This window comes from Diaphorina citri, unplaced genomic scaffold (genome assembly GCF_000475195.1).
Source record: "Diaphorina citri unplaced genomic scaffold, Diaci psyllid genome assembly version 1.1 scaffold2451, whole genome shotgun sequence".
NCBI lineage: Eukaryota > Metazoa > Arthropoda > Insecta > Hemiptera > Psyllidae > Diaphorina > Diaphorina citri.
This window is the reverse complement of record NW_007379873.1, coordinates 8,456-19,571: the sequence shown is the minus strand read 5'-3', so window position 1 is coordinate 19,571 and position 11,116 is coordinate 8,456. Positions and strand designations below refer to the sequence as shown.

Here is an 11,116-nt window from a genome sequence, read left to right as displayed (position 1 = left end):
GGATAAAATTCCCCGCTGGAATATAAATTTTCCCTGTGCTGAAATTCCCCTTTCTGGATCTGTATTTTCCAATGGGCAATGGGTATGGCGAATGTGGGGGGCTATAATTTGAGATTAAAGCTTATCCAATGGCATATGCGATAAATCCATCTGAATTTATTAATATTAATCCGAAAAAGTCTAAAAAAAAAAAAAAAATAAAAAAAAAAAAAAAAAAAAAATCAGATGAAAAAAAAACGTACGTTTCGTTATCTAAAAATGTGGTACTCGAAATATGGAAACTTGGCAACACAGCAATTCACTTTTTTTACGAGCAACATGGAGGTACAAGAAAAAAAATAATAATAAAAAAAGTGCAGTCTACACAGTACACCGAGGTACCTACCTACTGATAATTTTTTTCATCGTACCTACGTAATTTAAATTTTTATATCTGAAGTTTAGTAATCTAATTAGTGCAATTTTTCAATTTGCAAAACAAGTGCGTCATTATATTTTGCTGAATATTCATTATTCCAAACCCTTCCTTTCGAAAATTCGTTTGAAAGAAGTACTTACCTTTATCAAAACCTCAGTAACTCATGAAAATTGCAATCTTTTGTTGTTTCATAATGTCGTAGTAATTAACCAGAGAAGTGCTCTTTTGTTTCCTGAAAAGTTTCATGGGTTGTACAATTATTAAACAGCCATAGCGTTTTTTATATTTTGATATGGGCAATTGTTTAAAAGGCTCTTCAACAGATGATTTGTCACCTTTGAGAAATGCTGAGACTACTTCTGAAAATGCAACATCTGAGCAACCTTGGCTTCCTTACAGAGTGAGTTAACTTCATATCCTTAATTCTTATCCAGGAAGCAGTTTGTTCTTTGTATTCTGGTCCTCATAAAATATACTTATTGAGCAGGCTGACCTTACTATGTGTTGGAAATTGGTAGTGGTAGGTACATAAGTAGGTACCTACCTAAAAACATTTTAAACCATTAATATGTCACAGAAAATTATCTGGTACCTCAGTTCTTTGCTTGGCGATATTTTTTATGTATCTAGGCCCAATTCCATAATTATAGCTGGTTCCAATATTATCATCTACTTGGTCAAGAACCTAAAACTCATTAATTGATCAAATTGAAAGAGGGTAAATGGTGCAGTGATCTGTAGGCTCTCAAATACCCCAGACTGGGGCCAACAATTTCATGAACAAAGTGTCCTTTATGTGGTAAACATATTAATTTGTCAGGCTTAATCAAATTCTACTGATAATAAAATAGGCTATAAATTTGTTATCTCATAAAAGGGAGAATACCTACTTCATAGCTTTTATCACATTGTAAATTACCACCTCCTATACTCCGTTCTAGCACCTTATAGAAGGGAAAATTCATTGTCAGTAATATTGAACCATCACCAATGGAAATTAAACCTTTTTGACAGGTATCATTACTTTTTATGATGTAACAAAATGTATTTATAATCATGTCTTTGTTCACAGGAGGTTAACCCTAGTGGTCCATTATTCTACCCGTCTCCCGGAATCAGTTGCTCTGTCAATCAACTGTCAGAGGAGGACCAGGTCAAAATTGCTAAGAAATTAGGATTCATTCAACACCGGTGTATAGCAGATACAAAAAGACATCTTTTCTTTATTCTGCTATCGCCATTCGGCGAAAGCTAAAGCCGCTACAACAACAACAAAGAAGGGGGAAAAATGTTATTGAAAATGATGTTGAAGAAAATCAGTCTAGAGGTGCTACCCTACCTACCATTGTCGAAAACTTGAATGTGTGATTTTTTACTTCCTTTAGTGGGTATAGGAAAGAATTGTTTTCGTCCGAACTTTTGCTCCCCCCAAGAGTAGTCTCAGATCTCGAGTTAAAATAATTATAATAACCATCATCACTTCATAAAATACTTTTCATAGAAGCGTTTGTGGAATTATAATTAAAGAAGTGAATGGTGAATGACCCTATTTTTGTAAAAGGCCCTTCTTTTGAGCATATTCCCTGCTATGAAATGAACTTTCGTTAAGAAATATACCCTCTATGAAAACTAGTATAGCTCGCTATACTGTAGTAATAGAAAGTAAAAAAGTAATAATTTTAAGACTGTAGTACAGGGGTCTTCAAACCAAAGTCGTCAGCCCTGGGGTTATTTTTTGGGACACCCTTTAATTCCCCTTTATATTTTCCTACTGTTTAAATTGAACCCCCCGAACTTAAATACTTCCAAACTATATTTCCATTTTGTCCCCTTGGGCTTAAAAGGGTTGAAGGCCGCTTACTACAGTGAGTGATAAAGTCTTTAATATAATGAGTCTATTTTTATTTTAATATAATGTTGGAAAATATTTTCTAGTTAGCAGATAAGTCTATAGTTTTATGTATTTTAATTTATGGATAATAATAATTATGTGAACGATAGGGGATGACAATGAAAATGTTTTCTAAAATTTACTTAAAAGTAATTATTTACTGAAAATCTCGATTTTATCCCTTGACAATTTTACTGCTAATCGGGCTTAAAGTCTCCTTGCTGTTACCAACCACGGAGAACATTGCTTGACTTAAAACAGTTTGTAGGCTAATTTAACTTATATTCAAAAGTAGATTTTCCCTGTCAAATGAAAATTAATTCAAAAGATCTCTTCCAAGAAAAATTCTCATGTGTATAGAAAATGTTTTCATTATTCATGTCCAGATTTATTATTTTAATTTTTTTTATAGAGTTTGTTTAGTAATGTATAATTTAGATTTATCACCTTTTGAAATTGACCTTCCCTGTGCCTCCCTATATTCTTACTCCGTGAGCTTGCTTCACACAACCTAGGACCTAGGTGTTTAAAATAAAACTAAAATAATTATCGAGGAATAATTATTTAATTAAGAATCTTCATTAATTAAGAAAGTCGTGAAAAATTTTTTTGGGCGGTTTTTTTTTTTTTTTTTTTTTTTTTTTCCATGAGTATGAATTCATCAATTCAGCGTCACATTTGAGTCCTCGCTAACACGGTAGGGTTAATTGGAAACAAGAGATAACATACGCGGCATGTGATTGTGCATGTGAGAGTAATGGCTGTTTCAAGTGTGTATGACAGTCAATATGTCACTCTCGAACAAGAGAGCTTATATTGAAGTTTTGTTTTGAACACTGGCGTTGGAGATATGAAAAGTATTTTAGGTGATATGCGTTTTTCCTTGCTGATCAACGGAGCTAGTAGATTTTACCATTTTTTCAAATCTTTGAAGACCTGTTAAGCTAACACTCTGTTAAGTTCTATTTGATTTGTATTAGGCTTAACAGGTCTGTTAAGCTAACAGGGCTGTTAGGGGCTAAAGAAGGTCGATGAAACCCTCCCCAAGTAGTTCAAATGAAAGAAGGGGGACTGTCTGGCTAGGGGACGTTAAACAGAGAGAAGACTAGCGTCTGGCTGTGGGACTATAAACAGGGAGGAGAACAGCTAACCCTAACCAGCCTAGCAAGCTGGCAGTTCCTCAAAGGGTTCTCTCTGCTTTTAAAGACCAAGCACAAGTCCTCACGATGGTTGACTGCGGTTCAGGACGAGCCAGCCAATTTAACATGGCTAGAGCTAGAGACCATCACCACGGTGTATAGCAGATACAAAAAGACATCTTTTCTTTATTCTGCTATCGCCATTCGGCGAAAGCTAAAGCCGCTACAACAACAACAACACACACTTTTTTTTCCAAACTACACAAAATGTCCTTGTAGGCAATGTAATTTAAAACGAGAGCGTTCCTACTACACACGACATGATTTTTTTTCCCGAACTACACAAAACGTCCTTGTAGGCAATGTAATTTAAACGAGAGCGTTCCCACTACACACGACACGATTTTTTTTTCTCTTCGATAAATCCTGTATACGGCCCTGGTATGTGTAACGCTGGGTATTATACGTACCTACATAGGTATGTTATATGGGTGACTTGGTTTCCTTATGAGTTATGATATGACATGGGGACTCTCAGGTGTCGTGCGTGTTGCATACTCCCAGACTATGGAGGGACATAACATTCCTGGTAGTCCTCACCTCTTCACTCCTCCCATCCCCCGTATTATCCACTTCCGGCTCTTCCCCCTTTTCTTTTTCACCTCTTCAGTCCTAAATTTCTCTCCCATATGGAACTCATGTTTTCCTGTTTATTTAGGGAAGGTTTTTACGTCTACTTTTACGTCTAACTGATAATCTACTTTAAAAAATCTGGTGTGAACATCACACGACTTTCCTTATCCCATTGAATGGTGCTTATTTGGGTGGTCTGTTGTAACATTTACAATATCTCTAACCGTTTAGTCGATATAGCTGAAAACCGCCAAAAAGCGGTCAAAATACCGCCAACGGGAGCACCTATTTTAAGCAAACGTTTTGTGTTGCATCCTTGTCACATTTGTGAACTACATACCAAATTTCAAGTCTCTAGCTCATACCGTTCCCAAGATATTGTTAAATTACACCGAAAACCGCCAAAAAGCGGTAAAATGCCGCCAACCGTTGCACCGATCTTAACAAAAATTTTCGTGTCACATCCTTGTCACATTTGACATCTACATACCAAATTCTCGAGATATTTTGTTTACAGACAGACAGAAGGACAGACAGACACACGGACCAATGGCTGAAACTTTGTATTTAGGCTCTAGGGACCTCAAAACGTGTTTTGGCACTAAAAACTGACCATCAAAAATTTGACCCGATTACATTACTTTCCTTCCTATAGGATAAGGAAAGTAAAAAGTTATAAAAAATAAATAATTATAAACAAAAGGACAATCATTCAAGCCAGTTCTTGCAAGCCGCAAATATTCCACAGTGACTTTGTAAATATGATTTAAAAATGAACCACAAAAAGTTAGAGGATACAAGCCAATTAAACATGGCTGGAGACCATCACCCTGGTATGTGGCTGATAAATAAATTATTACAATATCAATAAATAACTAATGAGATTTTTTTATTTATCATTCATAGGTAGTAAATGCTTTTAAAATGCCATGAGAAAGTTTATATGTATAGCGGAGACAACAGATATTTCCTTCCAATTTGGATAAATATACAATTTTTTCGAGGGGCAACCGTACGACTTTAATAAGTTTTCTGATACAAAAATACTAGATTATACTAAACTCGCTGACTGAGGCCTTTATAGGACTCTAAATGCTGTGTCTTTGAGAGTATTCAGTGTGTTACACTATTTCACAGAAGAGGAATTAGAACAAACTAAGTTTCGTAATGAAGACATCCAGTATGCATATAACATACGGCTGACAAAATTTACCCTCAAGTAGACAAATATTGAATACAACTTGTTCAGAAAAAGTCTGAAACGTCAACAATTTTAAAACGAAAGACCAATAAGGAGTTTTCTACAGATGATACAGATGATTTTACCCAGGAACCCATTGAGATAATAAAAGTAAAAGACTTCAGACTATTGGGCTCTGGGCTTGCAGTTAAATCTAAGAAACAAAGTATAAAAACAAAACGGATAGCAAATTATATAACCTGATATGACACTCGTAATTTTGGCGCAATTTTTAAGTGCAATAATGCGAAAAATATAATGGAACAAAACCCCAATGTTTTACTAGAAATAAAATGAGTGTTGATTCTTTAATATTGGACGAAAAACTTGGTACTTTGATGAAATTACCTTATTTTAAACAAAGTGCATTAAGTAATCAGAAAAGTTGAGACGTCCCGTCCCGTCCTCCCAATAGGCCCCAGTCAAAGAAACAGGCTTTGAGAATCCAACTCACCATTTTGAAACATTTTTCCAATAGACAAGCTTTTCTTTTTCTGTTGGCTGTTAATCATCTTCGGAATATAATAAAACCAAGACTACAAAGTTTAAACTTTGGTGAAAAATTTGGCTGTCATATAAATCTGGGCGATTTTAGCACAACTTCAGAGATCTAAATTTATTTAATATATCTCCCAGAGTGAGGAAAATCTCCGCTTTTGTCTACCTTTTGTTATGAACTGATTTCTTTTTCCATTATAATATGAATATGAGAAATATATCTTCTTTCATAATAATCTTTATGTACATATAAATAATGATGGGAGTTCCATGGTTTTACAAACTCAACACACATAAAATAATAAACGTGGATGGAAGAAATATTGGCACAGTGACTAGGCACCTTTTTTCAAAGCTTCGGCCTCAGCATCTAACCTATCTTCTTCTTCCTCTTCTTTGTTTCTTGGTTTCAGCAAATTTCTCATGTCATCTGAGTCGGCTAATTTTAGTAGACCTTTCCGACTAACACCCTGTGAAAAGAGAAATTCAATTTAAGTTATTGATTGAAAAAGATTTGAAAAAAAAAAAGAACCTATCCTGACAGTGTAACTGAGGTATTCTATCTATCCATTAAAAAGCAACTTTCTGATAAAATAATTACCACTGTAAGAAATTTATGGTCTTTGATTTCTTACCAAGCTTAATAAGTATTGTACAATGGCAATATTATCTTCCCAGATTGCAGCTTGGATTGGACGTATACCATACTGGTCTTCATCCTGAAAAATATAACAAAATTAATATTATTTCTACAATACCTACACAAGGGATATACACTTTATTTGAAAAAAAGATTTGGGTGGGTGTTTTTGAAATTGTTTCCAGAGGTATCAGTACACCTAGACAAGATGCAAACCCAATTTGGCAGAAGTTGTTGTTGGTGTTGTTGTAGCCGCTTCAGCTGTAGCCATTTTCAGGTTCAGTAGCCGTTTTCTCTCAAGTCTTTTTCAGTAACACAAATAGTCCAAAGAAGTTTTCAGGAAGTCAACTTACATCTTTATGGGCTCCATTTGCTATCAGATATTTCAATACATCCAACTGGCCATAATCAGAAGCATAGTGAATATATTTTCTTCCTTCTACTTCCTTATTAATGATGTAAGTCTGGAACAAATACAAATGATTATTTAATTTGAGGGCTTGGTGTACATTGATAATAAAGAGGGTTTGGAATGTCACAAAATGTTCTACCTACCACAGTGGGCCAGATCCAACAAATGTCATCTTTAGAAAAGTGAAAAGATATTTTGGCACATGTAAGTACATTTAATCAGGGTTATGTGGCTTGTCTTAAACCACAATCATCAACCTAAGGACTTGTTCTTCTTTTGAAGCTGATTGAATACATTGCAAATCTGCTAGTTAGACTAGTTTGGGTTAGCTGTTTTTCTCCGTTTATAGCCCAATGACTACACACTAGGGTCTCCCGTTTTAGTACACCATAGCCAGACAGTATTTGCCATGATTTCATCTGTATGTTCTACAATAGCTCTCAAACAGATGGTCCAATTTAGACGAAATTTGGTACCTACAGAGCATATCATGACTAGTTTTTGGTCTCATTAGACCATCAAAGGCCCTGTAGGAGCTCTTTGTCTAAGTTCTATGACTCACTAAGCTGCTAGTTTTAACCTTTTGCGGACAGATTCATGTGTCACATGAAATCATGGTTCCGCCATTATGGTAGGAGAAATATAACTTAAATCTGGCGATACGGTAGGATTCATGTCCAGCATGAAGCTACAGATTTACTCGCTACGGTCGGCTTGATTTTTACAGATAGGAGGCGTTACGGTAGGACGTGCCTAGGAACTTGTGTATCTTTTGCTCCTTTCAAATGCAGACTGAAAAGCCGGGGTTTGTTTATTATGATTCCTATTCATACCGTTTTACTTTCGCATTTTCAAATTTCAAGGTGCGAATTTCACGAGTTCTTGTAGACAGAATTCTTACCACTACAAATGTACGTCTACAACTCTACATTAGTGTCGACCCTATCGATATCGACTCGAACTCGTATAAAGTAGGCATTGTAAAAGGATTTCATGGAATGACATAAAAAAAATAATAATAATAAAAAAAATAGTGTGGACGAGTTTCAGATGATATCGATCGACCATAGTGTCCATCAAAGCTTTACTCTTATGATATTCAAGGGAACATCAGATGAAAATTTGCAATTCAAGTCTTTGAAAATTTCCAATTCAAGCCTTTAAAATTTTCCAATTCAAGTGTACTACGCTTGTGGGGTTTCTCAGCCATTTTTACTTTCCTTATCCTAAAACCGCAAAGTATGGTTCTGTGGCCATTCGGTTTGAGTGGCATATGATATATGGCTAACCTCGATAGTGTCAGTCCCTGCTTCGAGGCTTCCCAGTAGATAAAATCTTATCATTCTCACCCCGCACATACTCTTACCTATCTCTTGTTTCTTAACCCAAGAATTTTGTTTATTTTGCTCGGAAGTAAACTGCGTCTCGCTGATCTGGCAATTAAAATGGAAAAAATTAACCCATTTTTGTTTATTCTCTTCGCAAATAAACTGCAGATCTGGAAATTAAAACGGAAAGCTGTGTGTTTTTTTAGGGCTTGAATACTTTTGTACACTCTAACTTACGTGTCCAAACCATAGAATAATGCATACATGTTCGTTTGCCTCTTATTATGCGTAAATTCTGGGCCAAAAACACCCAAATAATTAGTCATTTTTGTCGGTCTTGATGTAATTAAAGTGTCCTTGACATGCGAAAGTTCGAGGGAGTTAATAGGTGTTCTATTCGCATTTATTACAACCCCAGTAGATAAGTGGAAAAGTGGTGGACTTGATTCCGGCGGGCTGAGGATCGATTCCCAGAAACCCTTTTAGCAAATATTATGGGATGGAAATTCAAAAAAACGTAGCATCAAATTTTCTTTATCTTTATCTGCATTTAAGGTGGGGTTGATTTTTGATAGCACCTATTCATACCAGACAATTGAGATTCGACATTCAACTGGTGATAATATTTGGTGAGCTTTCGAGAATACTCAGATTCTCATCATCAGACCAAAAATCGCTGGAACTCCAGCGCTCGTAGAGTAAACATTTCTCTCGCGATTTTTGGTCTGATGATGAGAATCTGAGTATTCTCGAAAGCTCACCAAATATTATCACCAGTTGAATGTCGAATCTCAATTGTCTATTAAATTTTTAATTCTAGGTGTTTAAGGTTTAAGTTGCGAGTCAAATGTAGTGACAACGTAGCTTGTGCAACATTTTCATGCTTAGAGAAATTCATGCCAACATTTCTAGCGTACCTTTCGCACGCTACATTTTAGGTTGACTGAGGAAAATTTCACATTTACATGACCTAGAATGCCTGAAAAAAATCTTGGAATTTAATTCTACCATAACTGCAATAATTTGCAACAAATATATTTTTACTGTAGTTTTCTAGTCGTGATTTCAGGCATCTTAGTTTATCTAGCTTCCATTTCCCATACTCGAACATAAGTTTAAAAATCAGCAAAAAAGTAAATTGAATGACAGAACAGTGGGGGAATATTTCAGTTTCTCGTGCCTTATTCTTAGCAGGTGCCTGAGGAAATCCAGATTCCCAACTGGTTGAAAATATCTTCCATTTGGTTAGTTCTAATCATCAGTTCATCATTTTGTATGCTTTAAACTTAAATTAAACAAGTAGGATCTGTACTGAGAAGACTGTGCTGGTAGAGAACAAAATGAGTTTATTTTAAGTTAGTTTTCATCCTTTGGCAAGTCATTATTGATATCCCGAGGAACCAGTCATGTCGAAATTAACACAATCTTTCGTTTTTCTCTACTTAATTAGTGTCCGTACAGATTTTTTTTTATATATAATTTAATTTAACAATTTAGACCAGAGCTTTCATTAAACTTTTGTGTTGTAAAATTGTCCTTTTCATGATAAATGATAACGATATTTTATGAAATGTAAATAAAAAGTATAAAAAAATACCTACATATTTTGTAATTCATTTTCGAATAGATAGGTAATAGGCAGCATTTTCACTGGATCTAATTTCTAGTCTAAGGCCTGTTGCTCATTGGAAGTGTGTGTAGTCACCTGAAAGGCCAAACCTTTTAAAATGATAGAGATTCTCTATACTCTCTATTATTTTCATAGGTTTAGGTTCATAGGCGACGACGCGCTAGTAAAGTCGCGCGATCTAATTCAGAGTGACATTAAGAACCTGAAAAGCCAGACCAAAGAACAATACCAGTCATGTTATTTTAAAGACTTTGTATTGAATATAAATAATAATACAAGTAGGAAATACAATAACTTAAGGGGACTAAGGTAGAAAAATAGTATACTCTCGTGAGAAAAATTGCCTAAAAAAAATTTACCACCAATATTGTGATTGAATAAACTTTCAGTTTCCGTGTAGTAGTGTTAGAATTCGTGGATTATTTCCATGAGAGCATACCTTATACAATAAAAATCTGGTGTGAACATCACACGACTTTCCTTATCCTAATGAATGATGCTTATTTTGAGTGTTCTTGTTCTTATACCCTAGCTTTTACAATATCTCTAACCGTTTAGTCGGTATAGCTGAAAACCGCCAAAAAAGGTCGATAACCGCCAAGAAGCGGTCAAAATGCCGCCAACCGCAGCTTATAACAACAACGCTTGAGTTTCATGTGGGACATGAATCCTACCGTAAGAGCGATTCTGGTGAAATTGATTCTGTACGCAAAAGGTTAATATGGTTCATCAGACATGATCCAATTTCTGCTCAGGCAAAGGTGTTTACCTTCTCTGAATTACTGTCATTGGTCAAACCTCTTACCTTGTCGGGTTGAGTTTCTACTATTTCTTGGACTTTTTCCAGATCTCCATTCTTGACTGCCCACAGCAAGTCCATCAACATCTTTGGATCTATCACAGACATGGTGAAATTTTTCTTGGTATGGAACTTCCTTACTATTTACTGTTGTAGTCTATTTCGAACGGCTTCGAGAAATCACACTATCTTATCATACCGATGATTGCTTGTCTAGAGGGAGAATTTCACGTTAATTCGGTACAGTGGACAGTTATTAATTAATTAATTAAGATTAGAAATCTTAACTTTAACGAAATCAAAATCAACAAGATAAAAATTAAAAAAGTTGTTTTGGTTTTTCAAACACAGTGTTGCCAACTTTTCACTATTCAATATTCACACTGTTGCCAGACTCCGGAGGTTTTGTTGGAAGAAGAAGGGAGGATTTCTTCTGAGGGATTTTTGAAGTTTGAAGGAAAAATAAGGGATTTTTTGAAGACAATGGT

At 35.2% G+C, this 11,116-nt stretch overlaps 2 protein-coding genes across 2 annotated transcripts; one reads left to right on the top strand and one right to left on the bottom strand.

Annotated features, from left to right (window-relative positions):
* Positions 1-344: 344 nt before the first annotated feature.
* Positions 345-5,304, top strand: LOC103518952 (RING finger protein 11-like). Its single transcript, XM_008484034.2, has 3 exons — positions 345-818; positions 1,491-1,609; positions 5,166-5,304. Exons 1-3 carry the CDS (start codon positions 711-713, stop codon positions 5,302-5,304), a joined length of 366 nt encoding a protein of 121 aa, XP_008482256.1. The 5' UTR covers positions 345-710.
* On the bottom strand, positions 4,911-10,980 carry LOC103518947 (myotrophin-like). The gene is made up of 4 exons (XM_008484028.3): positions 10,635-10,980; positions 6,813-6,923; positions 6,455-6,538; positions 4,911-6,289 (listed from the first exon to the last, which is right to left on the bottom strand). Exons 1-4 carry the CDS (start codon positions 10,734-10,736, stop codon positions 6,155-6,157), a joined length of 432 nt encoding a protein of 143 aa, XP_008482250.1. The 5' UTR covers positions 10,737-10,980; the 3' UTR covers positions 4,911-6,154.
* Between the last annotated feature and the right edge of the window lie 136 nt (positions 10,981-11,116).

Bases quoted from the DNA above. Each gene is read 5' to 3' on its own strand.
- LOC103518952 (XM_008484034.2), top strand. From the start codon at position 711: ATGGGCAATTGTTTAAAAGGCTCTTCAACAGATGATTTGTCACCTTTG. The intron at 819-1,490 runs GTGAGTTAACTT...CTTTGTTCACAG, and splicing joins AACCTTGGCTTCCTTACAGA to GAGGTTAACCCTAGTGGTCC. The intron at 1,610-5,165 runs GTGTATAGCAGA...AGGCCTTTATAG, and splicing joins TTAGGATTCATTCAACACCG to GACTCTAAATGCTGTGTCTT.
- LOC103518947 (XM_008484028.3), bottom strand. From the start codon at position 10,736: ATGTCTGTGATAGATCCAAAGATGTTGATGGACTTGCTGTGGGCAGTC. The intron at 6,924-10,634 runs GTAAGAGGTTTG...TATTTGTTCCAG, and splicing joins TAGAAACTCAACCCGACAAG to ACTTACATCATTAATAAGGA. The intron at 6,290-6,454 runs GTAAGAAATCAA...CTCTTTTCACAG, and splicing joins TACAATACTTATTAAGCTTG to GGTGTTAGTCGGAAAGGTCT.